Source organism: Pongo abelii, chromosome 21, assembly GCF_028885655.2.
Source record: "Pongo abelii isolate AG06213 chromosome 21, NHGRI_mPonAbe1-v2.0_pri, whole genome shotgun sequence".
Classification (NCBI taxonomy): domain Eukaryota; kingdom Metazoa; phylum Chordata; class Mammalia; order Primates; family Hominidae; genus Pongo; species Pongo abelii.
The window spans coordinates 53,412,394-53,431,437 of record NC_072006.2 but is presented as its reverse complement, the minus strand read 5'-3'; the positions used below and the strand labels follow the sequence as shown (position 1 = coordinate 53,431,437).

The 19,044-nt window shown below is 43.3% G+C and overlaps 1 protein-coding gene across 3 annotated transcripts in view; it reads right to left on the bottom strand.

The window, feature by feature from the left end:
* Window positions 1-14,371: 14,371 nt before the first annotated feature.
* Window positions 14,372-19,044, bottom strand: part of CSE1L (chromosome segregation 1 like) — a 50,390-nt gene continuing 45,717 nt past the window's right edge. For 2 of the 3 annotated variants that reach the window (XM_024238516.3, XM_063720430.1), the window contains exons 24-26: window positions 17,025-17,171; window positions 16,365-16,596; window positions 14,734-14,973 (exon numbers count right to left, since the gene is read on the bottom strand). In XM_024238516.3, coding sequence (XP_024094284.2) covers window positions 14,884-14,973; window positions 16,365-16,596; window positions 17,025-17,171 — 469 coding nt within the window. In that variant the 3' untranslated portion in view covers window positions 14,734-14,883. 3 annotated transcript variants of the gene reach the window in all.

Sequence of the window (19,044 nt, the reverse complement as noted above, 5' to 3'; positions counted from 1 at the left end):
ATTTTTAGTAGAGATGGGATTTCACCATGTTGGCCAGGCTGGTCTTGAACTGACCTCAAGTGATCTGGCCACCTCGGCCTTCCAAAGTGCTGGGATTACAGGTGTGAGCCACTGCACCTGGCTTAAGTTTTTCATGAGTAGCTTTGCATAGTAAGACATTACAATATAGTTTTTTTTTTTTTTTTTTCCTTTTTGAGACAGTATCTTGCTCTGTTACCCAGGCTGGGTTGCAGTGGCCTCAGGCGATCCTCCTGCCTTGACTTCCCAGAGTGTTGGGATTACAGGTGTGAGCCACTGCACCCAGCAGTATATAGCCTTTCTTTACTACTTTTTCTTTCTTTTTTTTAAAGACAGGGTCCTGCTCTGTCGCCTACACTGGAGTGTAGTGGCATGATCACAGCTCACTGCAGCCTTGACTGGGCTCAGGTGTTTCTCCCACCTCAGTTTCCTGAGTAGCTGGGACTACAGGCACATGACACCATTCCTGGCTAATGAAATTTTTTTTTTTTTTTAAGAGAGAGACAGGGTCTCACTACATTGCCCAGGCCAGTCCAACTGGGTTCAAGCGATCCTGTCATCTCAGCCTCCCAAAATGCTGGGATTGCAGGTGTGAGTCACTGCACCTAGTCCTTTAACTTTTAAAATTTTATTTTAAAATAATTTCACAGAGAAAAGGCACATTTTACTGAAATTATATGTACATAATTTCACATGTACATGTCTCCCCCAGTCTCCCTCTCTCTTCAAAATTTAGATATTCCCCCAAGTCAGGGAGTGAACACTGCATCCAGTCCATGGACCCCATGCAGATCTCGCCAGCTGTCCCAACAGTGTCTTGTCCTTTCCTGGTCCAGGGTCCCTGTCAAGAGGTATGTGTTGCCTTTAGTTTTCTCCTGCTGTCTGCTTCAGTCCTCTCGGCGTCTGTGTTTCACGTCCTAGTGGGGTGAAGCCCGCAGACCTCTCTGTAGTACACCCTCAGCCTGGGTCTGGATGATGGTGACCAGACCTAGGCAGCACTTTTGTGGCAGGAAAGCCACAGAAATGGTGCGCTCTTCTCTGTATGTCACTCCAGGGGCATACAGTTTGTTAACCTTGGTGACCCAGGCAGATTGCTTCACTGTCAGGTCACACTATGTCTCTTGGTAATCAAGGAGTGTTTTGTGGGGAGGCATCCTCAAAGCACATGACCAGCCTGTTCCTCTTTAGACCTCTACCCTCCATCCTTGTCCTTCATTGACAATCCCATGTGACTCCACCACCACTGCCCATCCATGAGCCTCCATGTCCAATGTTCCTTCTGCTGACACCCTGCCCCTGCATGGAGGCGCCTTCCCTCCCCATTGAGGCGGTATGTCAGCTAATGGACTCCTACTCTGGGTCGCAATCCATTGCAACCATTTATTTGATGTTCAAATTACTTCAAATTTGGACATCAGAAGACCTGTCAAGGTGACTCTTGTATCCTTTTGGCATGTTTCCATCTTAAAATTGTAAAAAATTGTGGTAAGACACAGAAAATTTACCATCCTATTAACCACCTTTTTTTTTAAAAAAAAAAACAACAGCATCCCAATCTGTCATCCAGGCTGGAGTACAGCAGTGTGATCCTGGCTCACTGCAACCTTGATCTCCTGGGCTTTCCTCCTACCTCAACCTCCTGAGTAGCTGGGACTACAGGTGTGCACATCCATGCCCAGCTAATTTTTTTATTTTTTGTACAGTCGAGGTCTTTCTATGTTGCCCAGACTGCTAACTACTTTTGAGTGTACAGTTTATTCATAATGTGTAGCCACCACAATCCAACTCCATAACTTTTCATTTTGTAAAACTTAAACTGTCCCCATGAAACACTAACTCCCCTTGCATGCTCCCTCCAGCCCCTGGAAACCACCACTTGTCTATGATTTTCACTCTAGGAACCTCCTATAAATGGAATCATACAGTATCTGCCCTTCTGTGGCTGGTTTATCTTACATAGCCTAATGTCGTTAAGGTTTATCCATGTTGTAATATGTCAGTTTCCCTCCTTTGTTAAGGCTGAGTAATATTCCATTGTGTGTATATATTCCACATTTTGATTATCAATACATTGTCAATAGGCACTTGGGGTTGGACACGGTGACTCACACCTGTAATCCCAGCACTTTGGGAGGCCGAGGCAAATGGATCCCCTGAGATCAGGAGTTCAAGACCAGCCTGGCCAACATAGTGAAACCCCGTAGCTACTAAAAATATGCAAATCAGCTGGGCGTGGTGGCGCGTGCCTGTAGTCCCAGCTACTCTCGAGGCTGAGGCAGAAGAATCACTTGAACCCAGGAGGTGGAGGTTGCAGTGAGCTGAGATTGCGCCACTGCACTCCATCTTGGGCAATAGAGTGAGACTCAGTCTTAAAAAAAAAAAAAAAAAAAAAAAGCACTTCAGTTGGTTCTACATGTGAATATTGGTGGGGTATGTACCCAGAAGTGGAATTGCTGCATATAATTTTTTTTTTTTTTTTTGAGATGGGAGTCTCCCTTTGCTGCCCAGGCTGGTGTCAGTGGCGCGATCTCAGCTCACTGCAACCTCCACCTCCCAGGGTCAAGTGATTCTCCTGCCTCAGCCTCCCGAGTACCTGGGATTACGGGGGCCCACCACTACACCTGACTAATTTTTGTATTTTTAGTAGAGACGGGGTTTTACCATGTTGGCCAGGCTAGTCTTGAACTCCCGACCTCAAGTGATCTGCCCGCCTTGGCCTCCCAAAGTGTTGGGATTACAGGCGTGAGCCACTGCGTCCGGCCTATTATTTTTAGTATATTGAGGAACTGCCAGTTTCCCACTGCAGCCATCACTTTCCAACAGTGCATGATGGTTCCAGTTTCTCCACATTGTCGCCAATGTTTATTTTGTTTTGTTAAATAGTAGCTGTCCTAGTGGATGTGAGGTGGTATCTCATGGGGGTTTTGGTTTGCATTTCCCTAACGATGTTGAACTTCTTTTCGTATTTATTGGCCATTTGTCTATCTTCTTTGGATAAATGTCTGTCCAAGTCTTGCCCATTTTGTTTGAATCTTGTTGCTTGTTGTTGAATTTTAGGAGTATTCTATGTATTCCGGATATTAATCCCTTAACAGATGTGACTTGCAGTTTTTTTCTTCCCATTCTGTGAGTTGCTTTTTCATTCTGCAAAAGCTTTTTGCAGAAAAACTTTTGATGCAAAAAAGGTTTTAATTTTGATGAAGTCTAGTTTGTCTATTACTTTCTTTTGTTGCCTGTTTCTGGTGTCATACTTAAGAAAACATTGCTAAGTCCAACTCATGAAGATTTGCCTCATGTTTTAGTTTTAGTCTTAGATTTAGGTCTTTCATCCATTTTGAGCTAATTTTGTGTATGGTGTTAGGTAAGGGTCCAGTTTCATTCTTTGGCAAGTGGACACTGTTTTCCCAACAGTATTTGTGAAAAGACTGTCCCTCCCCCATTGAATGGTCTTGGCACCCTTGTCAAAAATTACATGGAAGGACTTACTTCTGGACTCTCTTCCTTTTTTTTTTTTTTTTTTTTTTTTTTGAGACAGGGTCTTACTCTGTTGCCCAGACTGGAGTGCAGTGGCGCAGTCTTGGCTCACAGCCTCCCAGGTAGCTGGGACTATAGGCGTGTGTCACCATGTCATGTGTCACCATGTCACCATGACTGGCTAATTTTTTCTTTTTTTGTAGAGACAAGGTTTTACCAAGTTGCTCAGGCTGGTCTTGAACTCCTGGGCTCAAGTGATCCTGCCACCTCGGCCTCCCAAGTGCTGGGATTACAGGCGTGAACCACCACACCCAGCCTCCTATATGTCTGTCGTTGTGCTAGTACCACACTGATTTGATTACTGTAGTAAATTTTGAAATCTTAACCTATGAGTCCTTCAGCTAAGTTTTCAAGATTGTTTTTGGTTATTCAGGGTCCCTTAGGATTCCTTATAAATTGTAGGATGGGCTTTTCTATGTCCACAAAAACTGTCATTTGTCCCCATCATTTTTTGAAGACTAACTTTTGACACATTGAGATATTTGGGGTTCATCTTGTTCTTTTCCTTCCCCTAGTCCTGATTCAGCATTTTTTTTTTTTTTTCCTGAGATGGAGTCTCACTCTGTCACCCAGGCTGGAGTGCAGTGGCACCATCTCAGCTCACTGCAACCTCCACCTCGCAGGTTCAAGCGATTCTCCTGCCTCAGCCTCCCAAGTAGCTGGGACTACAGGTGCGTGCACCACACCCGGCTAATTTTTGTATCTATTTTTAGTAGAGATGGGGTTTCACCATATTGGCCAGGCTGGTCTTGAACTTCTGACCTCATGATCCACCCGCCTCAGCCCCCCAAAGTGCTGAGATTACAGGCGTGACCCACCACGCCTGGCCTGATTCAGCCATTTTTCTAACGAGCCCTGGTTCCCTTTACTAGAAGACAGCATTCAGAAACCAAGATCTGGACGCTCTGAGGGCTTACTGCTACTGGGGTGTTATTGTTTCTAGACCTCTGTAGCGGACAGGAAATCTATGTGTATATATATCTGCACACATCTATCTGTGTGCATTTGTATACTCAGTGTTCTTTGTAGCCTTCTCCTCTATGTTCTCAGTGCATTCTCCAGCACTGAGATTGTCTCTCTCTTGGATCCTACAGTAGATAAGCTTGGGACTCAGTCACTTCCCACATTGGCATTGTTTTTTTTTTTTCCCAAAAAGTGGGTGGTGACTGCATTGTCATGACTTTATCCTCACGGTCATTAAAGGGAAAACTTAATGGGTAATGGTTATTTCCTCATAGCTGTCTTTTCTTGAGTTTGTTGTTCTTGTCTCATCCTACCCATTATTTTTTCCTAAAGTATCTTAATGCTAATCCTAGACAAAAACATTCACCTGTAAGTATTTTCACCCATAGCTGGGTGTTTTTCTGGTTTTTCAGGCCTTCTTAAGCCAGAATAATGTGGATAGGTCTTAAAAACAAACAAGTATCACTTCTGAATCCAAGTTTCCTTCCAGGGCTCGCTGAGCTGTTTTAAGTGGCTTTGCTGGGTGAATGCTCAGTGACGGACACCATAGTCTGGATCCCTCCTGTTAGGAGGGCGCCTGGAATTGGTATGATCGACAGGAAAAGATATTGGCCTTTCCCAAAAGCGTGATGCTGCTGCTTGCTTTATAGGTATCAGTGTGAGTTCAGTAGAATAGGATCATCCCAGGAAGCAACCCTGAGGCCCGAGAGGTCTGGCTTTGTTTGCACGTAACATGTCAGAAGCATCCACTGGCTGGGCACGGTGGCTCATCCCTGTATTCCCAGCCTTTTGGGAAGCCACGGTGAGTGGACTGCTTGAGCCCTGGAGTTTGAAACCAGCCTGAGCAACAGAGAGACCCCCATCTCTACAAAACAAAAAAACAAAAAACTAGCCCGGCATGGTATCATGGTGGTACCATGGGCTTGTAGTCCTAGCTACTTGGGAGGCTGACGTGGAAGAATCACTTGAGCCCGAGGTCAAGGCTGCAGTGAGCTGAGATCACGCCACGGCAACTATAGCCTGGGTGTTGGAGACTCGGCCTCAATAGAAAGTAGCAGTATTTATCACTACTTCTGGTTTAAGGGCTTAAATGTCTGTGTGCTCTTAAAAACAAAACTTACTTGAAATTCCAAATCAATAAATACTGGATTTGTCAAGCACTTAATCAGAGCAGGATTGGCAGAGGAAGAGTGGAGGAGTTGGCCAATGTTCTTAAATAGGGCTTTTAAAGAGATACATTGTTTTCAGAAGCAATGGCTAACTCAGATAGGAGGCGGGAGTTTGTTAATGAGGCAGCATAGCCATTTTCTTGGATTTCTTGTAAACCTTTCCTGTGGTGCTGAGTTCGTGGAACTTGTTGCTTTGTGTACTGATGTGTTGAATGTCTGTATACAAAGCATGTAAGGACAGCATATGCATGTGAAACTAGTCTGTAGGACATTCTCCTTAGACTTCTTTGTAATCTAAATGGCATCCCAATTTTCATTAGCGAAAACTGTAGGAGATTTGTACTGCTTTATTATGTGCTTGTAACCTAAGTTTAATATTTAAAAAATGCATTCATCCGGCCGGGTGCAGTGGCTCAGCTGCGGTCAGGAGTTCGAGACCACCAGCCTGGCCAACATGATGGAACCCCGTCTCTACTAAAAATTAGCCGGGCATGGTGGTGCACACCTGTAATCCCAGATACTGGGGAGGCTGAGGTTGCAGTGAACCGAGACTGCACCATGACACTCCAGCCTGGGCGACAAGAGCGAAACTCTGTCTCAAAAACGACAGCAAAACCGTTCATCCACACATTCTTTTACATTTTACATTCACTGAAACCTACAAACATCAGGTCTGCAATGACAACAGTAAAGCAGTCTATGTATAGTAGCAATTTTGTTTGTTTTGCTTTTTGAGACCGAGTTTCACTCTTGTCCCCCAGGCTGGAGTGCAATAGCACAATCTCAGTCACTGCAACCTCCGCCTCCCAGGTTCAAGTGATTCTCTTGCCTCAGCCTCCCAAGTAGCTGTGATTACAGGTGTGTGCCCTCACGCCAGGCTAATTTTGTATTTTTAGTAGAGACAGGGTTTCACCATGTTGGCCAGACTGGTCTCGAACTCCTGGCCTCAGGTAATCCACCTGCCTTGGCCTCCCAAAGCGTGGGATTATAGGTGTGAGCCACCATGCCCAGCCAGTAATTTTTAAAATTATTTTTTGTTTGGGGTTTTTTTGGAGACAGGGTCCCCCTGTCACCCAGACTCAGACCAGTGTGATCATGGCTGACTGCAGCCTTGACTTCCCAGGCTCAGGCTGATCTTCCTGCCTCAGCCTACTGAGTAGCTGGGACTACAGGTATATGCCATTATGCCCAGCTAATTACAAAAATTTTTTTTTGTAGAGATGTGGTCTCACTGTGAACCCAGGCTGGTCTCAAACTCGAGGTCAAGCAATCCTCCCACTTTCGGCTCCCAGAGTGCCGGGAGGCATGGGTCACCGTGCCTGGCCCAAAATGGTTTTTTAATTTAAAAGTAGATTATGAAAAATTTGGAAGCTGCCCACAAGCCCTGTATCCAATCATAAATTGTAGTGTGTCTTCCACCCTTTCCCAGGCAGCTCTACCATGACCTTACCTACAGTGCACACACAACGGCTCCTTCAGTTGTCAAGCGAGCTTTGAGGTGTGCCTGGAGCTCTGATTTTGCTTGGTCCCCAGAGCTCGATGGGGGTACAGGCAGGATCAGGTGACAGCCCCTCCTCTTCAGAGCTGGGCTGCTCCCATCTGACTAGTGGTTGTCCCCACTCCTTAGACTGCAGTAGCGGCCTCACTAGGAGTCTCCTGACCCTGGATGGATTAGCAGGCAGCTGATGCCCCTTTGGAATAAGGATCTCTACTAAGGGTCTGTCAGCATCCTGTGCGTCACTTCTTCAGACTGTTCTTTGTAGTAGTTGCCATATTTGTTATGGCTGCCAAAAAGACCTCCCAAGGCAGATGGCCTGAGATTCTCTGTAGTTTGGAAGTCGTTTGGCCCTTTTGCTGTGCCACCCTGACTGGTGTCTGTTCTGTATGCAGAGCTTATGTGCACCTGGTGGGTGGCTGAAAATGTGCTGGCAACTTTGTAATGTGTGCCTGAAAATTCTGAGTCTTAGTTACTGTTTCTTTCCTGGTTCCTTGGATTTATAAACAAGTACAATGTAAACACCATTGAAGGCTGAATCAAACTTCAGCTAAGAAAACTGGAAATGCTCAGAACTTCTGCAGCCCAGGGACCACACTGTTTTTGGCCCAGCGAGGCCCATGGCTCCCGGGGTGATGATGCTCAGCCCCATGGGCCCTAATTACCACAGCTGATCTTTTTTCTGCCACCTCTTGCACAAAAGTAAAGCTGTTAATTTCACATCTTTAAAATGTGGTCCCTTCTAATTTTTGTGGTCATGAAGCTTTAGACCACTGTTCCTCAAACCTGATCTTCACAATTTTTGCCACCGTCTATGTCTTACTCACTTTTACTTAGCTTTATCCTAAGTCATGGCTCACCAAACTGAACATGCGTCCCATCACCTGGGTGGGTTGTTAAAAGGTTGCTGGGTCTCATTTCCAGAGTTTTTGATGAAGTAGTTTCTGGTAAGCACTTAGGTGCTAAGTGATGTTGACGGTACTTTAAGAACCACTGTCCTAAGCAATATCACCCATGAATTCCTAGTGACTTTTTTCTAGTACAAAATATACAGCCATAAATGACTGCGGTTCCTCTGACAGCACTCCAAATCTTGTGAATCCTGGTGGGAACTGCGGCCTCGGGCAAAGTGCAGGGTGACTTTGGCCTGATGTGCCTCAGCTGGCTCTGGAGCACCTCTGGCCCATTCCGTGGCCAATCCATCCTTTAGTTTCCTAAGCACTCAGTTCCTAAGCACAGTGGGGAGGGCCAGGTGTTCACATGGCTGGGGTTTGGAAGGGCCAACCTGTGGCAGTTGGCTTAGGTTGCTGCTCCCTCCTGACTGGCCAGGATGCTGTGAAGGCACCACTTTAGAGACGTCTTCCCTGGTTCCCGCTTGAGATCAGTAGACATGGCAGAGGAGGCTCTTTGTGTGGGGCTGGCTCCACCTGGACATCGAACCTGTGCCAGGGGTTGCCTGGCCTTTCCAGGACACCAAGCCTTCCTCTGTCTTGGGTGGGGAGGACCTGGTGAGTGCTAGGCTTCTCCTCCCCGTGCCCTGCTGGACCCACTTAAGAGGGACTCGAGATCTGTCTTCTCTGCTATTTGCTGCAGAAGCACAGGTTGCTGGGAGCAGCGATCCCTTTCCCCTCTGGATCCAAAAGGGTTGCTTCTAACTGCTTACAAGGAGTTATGTTTCCAGTCCAAGGTGAATAAACGTCTTCTCGTTTTGCTTCTCACTTCTCCAAGAGGTCTCCTTTTCCATGAGGTCTGAGAAACAGTCCTGGGACTTACCTATTGTGGCTCTTTCTTGACATGAACACTGCGTCTATGTTGCCAGATTTCTATCTCACACCATCCGATGTGTAAGGGAAAAAACCCAGAAATCGGCACAGCTTCATAGTTTGTCTCCCTTCCGCAGCCACACAGTGAGCTGCTTTACCAGACACCTTCCGAGAATGGAGGGGCTGGAGGAACTGACCATCGGTCCACAGCAGTTCCTTATTATCAGGGGTTCTTAGCTCATTCAGAGAAGCCAGAGGAAAATGCCTCTAAATTATTTTCAAAGGGTCCATGAAACTCCTTTGCCCTATCAAAGAGCAGTCCTACTAAGAATACCTCAGGGTAGACCCTAAGGATGAGCCCTGCCTTGCAGTCACAAAGCTCAGCCACCATGTTTCTCAGACAAGGAGTAAGAGCAAGGACCAAGCAGGAGTAGGTTTGCAGAGCAAATGCTTAGGGTTTATGAAATGGAATAAATGGTCATGTCCAGCAGGCTGGATACAGGATTGTGCCTAGGGATTGGTGTGGGGGATGCTCCTATGAATAGGGACCCAAGAATTGTCACAACCAAAAAACACCCATAGTGTATATTTTAAAAACTTATTATCAAAATGCCTTGTGATCATGCCCTTATTAGCTGATTAGCTGTTTCTAACTTTTGCCAAACCATGGCATAAGTGGCTAAGCCAGAATGCTCTGGAAGCCAGACTGCCAGGGTTTCAATCCCGGCTTTATCCAGCTGTGTGATTCGGTAAGTTTCTGTACTCAGGAACGAGTGTGTGAACCTGTTTGATTCTCAAAGACTGCGTGAATAGTATTTAGGCACAGTTTTGGGGTGGGGGTCATTGAGGGGAAAGAAAAAGTACACTAGAAAAATAAACTACTTTAGAACAACAAGGCTAATAGGCAAAAGCAATGAATCAGGAAAACAAAAATCATGTGGTATTCTAGGCTGAGCACATGTTTATCTCCCACAATGAGAATCCATTAATGACAGCAAAGAGAGGGAGGTCAGCAGCAGGGAGTTTCTGACACAGCAAAGTGGATACACACGAATCCTGAAAGGTGACCTCGCAAAGTGGAAGCCAGGGCCCTGAACACCAGCAAGACAGGCCAGTGGGGATAGGAGCTCATCTGCCCCCTGGAACACTGGAATGGAGAGGGTCTAATGGGAGCCCTAGCAGCCTACCTCAAGAACTGTTGTGGCCCACAAGAGCCAGGGCTGTAAAAAGAACATCCAGGGGCAGAATGGAAGGCACGCCATGTAATACTCAGGATGAAAAAGAAAGCTAATAAAAGTCCAGAAAAACCACCACGAGAAAGTCAGGATCCAAACACAACACAAGCTAAAATGGGGAATACCTTTGAGCAACTGATGAAATATGAGGAGCAAACTCCATTCCATTTGACCTTAACCTTACTCTCTTGAGGGATGCAGAAGTCAAGACATGGGGAGGGGGAAATGTAATCTTTGCACACTGCTTGACACAGCACTAAGCCCAGTTTACACTGTCATAACAAGTGTTTATCAGCTTCAGCTTTTAAAAGGGAACTACAGAAAACAACTGGAAATACCATCTCCTTCAACAATGTAAAAGTGAAAGCAGAACCCACCAATTAGCAAGCCTGAGAGGCAGAGGGTGGGGACACATCTTCGTTGTCAACGCTGAGGATTCAAGAGACGTTGACAAAGATGATTAAATATTTTTAAAAAACAAAATGCTATTACAGATGCTCCTCAACTTACGATGGGGTCACATCCTGATAAACTCACCATAAACTGAAAATATCATGTTAAAATTTTTAATACACTTAACTGACCCACCATCCTAGCTTAGTCTAGCCTACTTCAAACACGCTCAGAACGCTTACATTCACCTACAGCTGGGCAAAATCACCTAACACAAAGCCAATTTAATAATGAAGAGTTGAGGCCATGTGTGGTGGCTCAAGCCAGTAATCCCAGCACTTTGTGAGACCCAGGTAGGCGGTTCACTTGAGGTCAGGAGTTTGAGACCAGCCTGACCAACATGGTGAAACCTCGTCTCTACTAAAAAATACGAAAAATTAGCTGGGTGTGGTGGTGCATACCTGTAGTCCCAGCTACTTGGGAGGCTGAGACAGGAGAATTGCTTGAACCTGGGAGGTGGAGGTTGCAGTGAGCTGAGATCACGCCACTGCACTACAGCCTGGGGAGGAGAGTGAGACTCCGCCTCAAAAAAAATAAAATAATCAAAATAATAATAATAAAGTAAATTGGAAAGCAGCTATGCTCGCCACTATACCACCAACGTGGCCAACATGGTGAAACCCCGTCTCTACTAAAAATACAAAAATTAGCCAAGCATGGTGGAAGCTGCCTGTAATCCCAGCTACTCAGGAAGCTGAGGCAGGAGAATTGCTTGAAACCAGGAGGCAGAGGATGCAGTGAGCTGAGATTGCACCACTGTACTCCAGCCTGGGCGGCAGAGCAAGACTCTCTCTCAACAACAACAAAGAAGTTAAATTAAAAAAAAAAATGAATTTTACCACATGTATTGTAATAGTTTGATTAAATGCCAATCTGATTATGCCTCAGAAGTAAGGAAAAGTACCATTTTTGCTTATCAAAATGGCAACCAAAGAAATAATGCCCAGTGTAGGTAAAGGTGTGTTAAAATTGACATGAACTTTGCACAAGAAAATTGGCTCAGTAATTCCACCTTCAGGAACTAAAAACTGATGCATAAAGATGTTCATCTCAAGAGTTGTCTACAAAATCAGAAAACCTCCAAGACATCCAACAATGGCTACAATTACATAATCTGATAATGATATATCTTAATGATAAATCACATATATCCACTGAATGTTTACCAAGTAAATATTGTTTAAAAAAATTACAAAACTATATACAAAATGATCTCAAATGAACCAAAATGCTTAATGTAGGCAGGAATATGAATTATTTTTAATCTTTAAATATTTTTTCTGTATTTTCCAAGTTTCCCACAAAGAAAATACATTTAAAATAAAAACTCGGTGGCCAGATACGGTGGCTCACGCCTGTACTCCCAGCACTTTGGGAGGCCGAGGCAGGCAGATCACTTGAGGTCAGGAGTTTGAGACCAGCCTGACAAACATGGTGAAACCCTGTCTCTACTAAAAATACAAAAGTTAGCTGGGCGTGGTGGCGCGTGCCTGTAATTTCAGCTACTCGGAAGGCTGAGGCTGGGGAATCACTTGAAACCAGGAGGCGGAGGTTGCAGTGAGCTGAGATCACGTCTCTGCACTCCAGCCTGAGCTGAGCAAGACTCCGTCTCAAAAAAATAAATAAATACATAAAAATAATTTAAAAACTCAATTATTTAAAAATCAGCTTGTTAAAAGACATGACTGAATACCATGGAGAATGAATGGACCTAGCAGGAAGCTCTGATGAGAAACTTGGCAATACTTCCCTTCTGTAAAAACACCCTGGGATGTGCGTGGGGCCGCCCATGCCAGGACTCTTCTCCACAAAGCCTTCCTGCCTTCCAGGTATGCAGCACATTGGTAAGTGTGCTCAGTAACAAACCCTTCCTCCCACCCAAGCCCTCTGCTTCCCCAGCAGGCTTTTCCTGATGCGTGCTTACTCTGCATAGGTTCTCTGCTTGAGTACTCTACATGCATCATCTCATTTTATTCTTACAACCACCTTGAAGGTAAATAATATGCTCATTTTTCAGAAGAGAAAAAAAAAGCATAGAGGTAAACTCATTTGCTCAAGGTCATAGTCAGTAGCAGTGCTGTAACTCAAACCCTGATCTTCATACCCACAGTGTGCATCACCACTGAGCTACAGTCACTAAGGCTTGTGAAGAAAAAAGAAAAAAACCACTCCAGCAGTTTCTGTCCATCATGTCCTAAAATCTTTAAAGCCAGATATAAAAACTGTCTTGGATGATTGAAAAGCAACTTCAATAGAAGGCATTTAAAAAAATTATCTGATAATTAATGAACTGTGCTAAAGTAAGTAAATGTACTAGTCTTGCTGTTCAGTAACTATTTCAAAAGGCACACCATCTACTACTCAGCCTTTTTAACTGAAGAAGGAAAACGTTTCAAACTCGATCTGAGTTTAAGATGTTGAATCAAGCAGCCTCCAGAATGGTATCTGCTGGGCACTGACTAACTGTTCACAAGCAGCTTCAGCAAGAGCAAAACCAAATAAATACTTAAGGAGCTCATGTGAGTGAAAAACATACAGAAACCATCACCAGCAATTCCCTGTTGTCCATCCCAGACTTTCCATATAAATTGTTTGTGGCTTAAAAATGGCTTCAGTAATATTTCAGTATCTTTCCACCAATGACCATTTAAGCCAAAGTAATAATGTAAAATGTAGTATTCCCATTACTGTGTCAAAACCAACAACAACAACAACAAAAAGCCCTTAAATGACTAGATGGTACAAATAGACTTAAGATAGCTTGAAATTTCTCACGCAACATTACAGAAACAAGTGGCTGGGCACAGTGGCTCAAGCCTCTAATCCCAGCACTTTGGGAGGCCGAGGCAGGCGGATCACGAGGTCAGGAGTTTGAAACCAGCTTGGCCAACATGGTGAAACCCTGTCTCTACTAAAAATACAAAAATTAGCCAGGCATGGTGATGCGTGCCTGTAATCCCAGCTACTCAGGAGGCTGAGGCAGGAGAATCACTTGAACCTGGGAGGCGGAGGTTGCAGTCAGCTGAGATTGTGCCACTGTACTCCAGCCTGGTCAACAGAACAAGACTCGTCTTGGGGGTAAAAAAACAAAACAAAATTAAAAAAAAAAGGATATCAATAACTACTGTGACAAATCACTTGAGCTGGGAAGACAAAAGTTCCAGTTTAACTACACTGAATGGACAATGAACAATTCCGGCATAAACTGTGCCTCACAAAATTTAGATATTCCGATTCTTCATTCCTCAGAAACGAATGCTATACAATTCCACAGGCCAGGCCAAGGGAGGGAGCCAGTGCAACCAACCTCACCAGGCATCCTTTGCCGGATCCACCACTGGACTTCACGGTTCTACCACTGGACTTCATGGTTCTAAGGTGTCAGGGTTTGAAAAGTTCCAAGTAACCTCCGCTCTCCAGAGATGAAAAAGATCAAAACATCCAGTCTCAAGTACTCTCGACTGCCACCCCATTAAGCCAGGCAGAGCATTTCTCCCAGAGGAGCCACCTACCCAAAACTCACACTGCCACCTAGGAACTGCTATAGAAAATTCTAGTAAATAAGCCCCAAATCTATATTAATGTCCCCTTCCCTCATATAAAAAAAAGACTAAATAATCTGAGTTTACATGATTTAGAAATTAGGATTTTATACAGTCCAGGAAAGGAAAAAGAAGAAATTTAAAGAAACTCTTCATTTTTATAAAAGCATGAGAAAGCACTGAAAACCTGTCCTTAAGATGCTCTTAGGTACATATTTTAGGATTTTTATTGCTGATTACAGATTTGAAACTATGAAATGTGCACTGCTTGGCAAGTAACACAAGTAATTCTTTACTTATTCACATTTCCAATAAAAGCGTAAACAGACAAAAAATATAAAAGACAAGAGAAATACAAATAGCAACAGCTTCAAAACAAAAGGATTTAGTAACAGAAAGTCTCCACAGTGTCCGTCAAAATTTAAGATTATCCAAACCGTGCAAATGCTCAACGCAAACCAACGCCATACACTGAACTATTAATACTTGTCCCTTGAAGTTGCAAACTAGAAGCCACCCACATAAATGTATGATCACACAAACCAACTAATTTGCTCAAGGTTCAGGTTAAAGCAACATTTAATATCCTTTACAAGATGGAATTCGTGACAAGTTCAAAAGGAAAACTTGCTTTGTTTTAATGCAGCCGTGCTCAGAAGTCTGTGATTTCCTAGGAAACCATCTGGGTTTAGCCAATTAGAAAAATGCAGTTTAAAGCAGTGTCACACTGGCTGCCTGAAGGTACCCTTGGAGATACTGGAGCGCTTCTGCGTTCAGGCTGGTGCTCACCATTGATGGAACCTACAAGAGATGGGAAACACACACTGGCTGTTGGAGATCTTGGTGCACCAATACAAACCCCATCTTCTACAGGACAGCTGCCACAGCTCTGGGAAGAGCAGCCAGTCAAGCCATTAATCACCATCCAAAGATTCTCCAGAAACTCAACTGCTTTTATGCCTTCAAAAATAGGTCTAAAGAATAGATCCATAAGGAATTACTATTATTAGGTGTGATAGTGGTATTGTGGTCAATTAAAAAGTCCTTACTGGTTAATGATGTAGAATAAGGTACTTACAGGTGAAACGTATGATGTCTGAGACTTGCTCAATACAGAGAATAAAAGGAGAAACAAATGAAACAAAACTGGCAAGATATTGGTAATTATTGAAGCTGGGCATGTGCAGGCTTCATTATGCTCTTTCTATATATGTTTGGAAGTCTCCATAATAATACAATGAAAACATATATATACATATATATATACACACCACACACATACATGTTTTTTAAGAGAACAGGACCTCGCTCTGTTGCCCAGGCTGGATTGCAGTGGCACCGTAATAGCTCACTGCAGCCCTGGCCTCCCAAAGCACTAGAACTACAGGCATAAACCACTTGTGTCTGGCTTGAAAAATATATATTTTATCAGGTAACATGTAAGAAATCTATAATAAGTGCTGACAAAATGTAACTATACAGTCATTATTAGGTTTATGCCATGATCTATTAATTTCTGAGTATGCTGCAATTAAAAAAAAAAAAAAAAACTGTTGCCAGGCTCACACTTGTAATCCCAGCACTTTGGGAGGCTGAGGGAGGAGGATGGCTTGAGCCCAGGAGTTTGAGACCAACCTGGACAACATAGGGAGACCCTGTCTCCACAAAAAAATAAAAAATTAGCTGGGTATAGTGGGTCCTAGCTACTTGGAAGGCTGAGAGGCAGGAGGATCACTTGAACCTGGGAGGTTGAGGCTGCAGCGAGCCATAATCGTACCATTGCATTCCAGCCTGGATAAGAGTGAGACCCTGTCTAAAAAAATAAATAAATAAAAATAAAAATAAAAAATGCTACATTTTAATAATAGATGGGTTACTTTGATCTGGGAAATAAACTCTATAATAATTGCTGACAAAATGCAACTATACAGCCATTATTACATTTCTATTGAAGGGATTTTTCCTCCTTTGTTCTCACTCCTAAATCCATTCACTTAAAATATATTTGTAGTACATAATACAAGAAAAAAAGGGCTCAGTTTTTTTAATTAAAGAAAATAAGCTTGCTGTAACTCAATGAGATTTAGTTTTATTACGCCCACCAATGAAAACAGACACCAGAACAACTACTATCCTTTTGCTCTCCCATTAAAGTCTCCATTTATCACAGAGTTCTTTGACAACACACTTACCCTTCCTGGACAGGCGGTAGACAACTTGTGAAGTGACTGTGCCAGGTGAATTTTGGGGTTGTTCACCATTTGACCTACAGGATCATGCTCTTTTTTCCCAGCAAATGCCAACTGTGAGAAGGCAGTCTGATATCCTGGTGTATCTTCTATGTCAATAAAATGTTCCTCATCAGGAATGGTATCATCTTCGGGTAACTCAAAAAGGCCAATCAAAGACTGTAATAATGGAGTCCTGGATTGGAAGAAAGCAAGAGATAAAAAGGTCAAGAAAATACTCGGAAGACTTAAAAGCAGCAATTGCTCAGAGACACAAAATTACAGACTCATAGTCTCAAGAATAAAAGGGGACCTTTGAAATTAAGATGGGTCTTTTCTTGGCTTATTCAGTTCTTCCCCTTAAAGATAAGTCAGTTTAGTTGGGCTTCTGTCATAAAATTGTCTTAGAGGGGTCCATGAATCCCCCTAAAAAAGAACCAGGAAACAAGATCATTCTAGGCCCAGAAGGATCCAGAAATCATGTCTTGGATCTGATGGTTGCTTATGGGGAAGCTGAGATCAGACCAAAATTCTCTTGGCCCCCAAGAGAATAAGCTTTGTTAATTTTGCAGTCATATGGGAAGGAAGTTGTAACTTACAAAAATATTAAAATGAAGTACTTACCACAGCTTGGTATACTCAGTGTCCATCATTGGGGGACATTCTGTTAGTAATTTGGTTATGCCAACCGCACAGATCTTTTTCTCTACATTTCCAGATACTTTCTGAATTTCAGGAATAATAATTTTTTCCAAAACCATTCCAAACATTCTATTAAAGCAAAATAAATCAACTCAATGTTAGATTATCACTATAATGTAATAGTAAAATGCTTAAATGTTAGTTACTTCATATGAATATGATAAATTACTAAATAACAAGACTGCTGTTTTTGATCAGCTGAAGAGACTGAAAGTCAAAACATAAAAAAACCTCATCACACCTCTATCCTGTAGCCAAATGCTATAATCTTTTTCTTTCTTTCTTTTTTTTTTTGAGACGGAGTTTTGCTCTTGTTGCCCAGGCTGGAGTGGAACGGTGCGATCTCAGCTCACTACAACCTCCACCTCCTGGGTTCAAGCAATCTGCCTGCCTCAGCCCCATGAGTAGGTAGGATTACAGGTGCCCACCACCACGCCTGGCAAATTTTTTGTATTTTTAGTAGAGATGGGGTTTCATTATGTTGGCCACGCTGATCTCGAACTCCTGACCCTCAGGTGATCCACCTGCCTCAGCCTCCCAAAGTGCTGGGATTACAGGCGTGAGCTACCATTCCTGGCCCTCTCTGCTTTTTTCTTTAAAAATTACACCTGGCCAGTCTCGAAAAAAAAAAAAAAAAGCAGAGAGGAGCAAGGAGGAAAAAAAGGAGTCACCCATCATCCCACCACCCAGAAACAACTAGTTTTAACATTTTTGGGTTATAAGCTTCCCAACTATCTTTGCTTACATACCTTCAGGTACATAAATGCTAATGGCTGTTTAAAATAATTCGGCCAATCATTCTATGTTGTTGCAAACATGCTAGAAGTGAAGTTTTCCATAATTCTAAATGATGCAAAATCCTCAGTTTATGCGTTAATAGAATCAATTCTTTGAAGTGGAAATCTGGCTCAAAGAGTATGGCAATTCTAATGCTCTGGATAAAAAGTGCATATGTTTTGCTCTCTAGAAAGATCACGCTAATTCAGGCTCCCACTAGCAGTGCATGAGATTTCCTCAAAATCCCCTACTGCCAGAAGCCATGTTTTCTGGTCTGCTTTCCAGAGTGATTCATTTTTTAGTCAATGTAGAATTTTTGAGACATAACTGAGGTACAGGGATCTAACTGTCCCCAAAGAAATTTTCCCTAAGAGTTGTTCTTTATCTTATCGTTATAATTGTTTTATTCCCTACTAATGGGAAATGCCACCTAAATACATTCTTTGCATATATACCATATAAGTCAAAAACAAAGTTAATTTATTGGTCCTAAGTATTTCTCATTTGAAAAATTCTGCTGTGTTTGCATTAGCGGCACATATACTAAAATTGGAACGATATGGAGATTAGCATGGTTTTTTAAAAAAGGGGGAAGGAAAATTCTGCTGTTAGTTTTTTTAATTATACTTTAAGTTCTAGGGTACATGTGCACAACGTGCAGGTTTGTTACATATGTATACATGTGCCAAGTTGGTTTGCTGCACCCATTAACTCGTCATTTACATTAGGTATTTCTCCTAATGCTATCCCTCCCTCTGCCCTCCCTACCCCTGCTCCCCACCCCACGACAGGCCTCGGAGCGTGATGTTCCCCGCCCTGTGTCCAAGTGTTCTCATTGTCCAATTCCCACCTATGAGTGAGAACATGTGGTGTTTTCTGCTGTTAGTTTTAATAAGGCAGGCTCCTGGAGACAACACTGACCATTTAACATAATATAGAACACTGGCTGTGGAGAATGCCAGTGTGTAGAGTAGAGGGTCCTCTAATCTAGAGGATTAGAAAAATGATTCCAGGGTGTTTTCTCTTTTTTTGAGATGGAGTCTCACTATATTGCCCAGGCTGGTCTCAAACTCCTGAGCTAAATCCTCCCTCCTCAGCCTCCCAGAGTGTGGGATTATGGGTGTGAGCCACCACGCTGGGCCAGGATTACTTTTTCTTTACACCC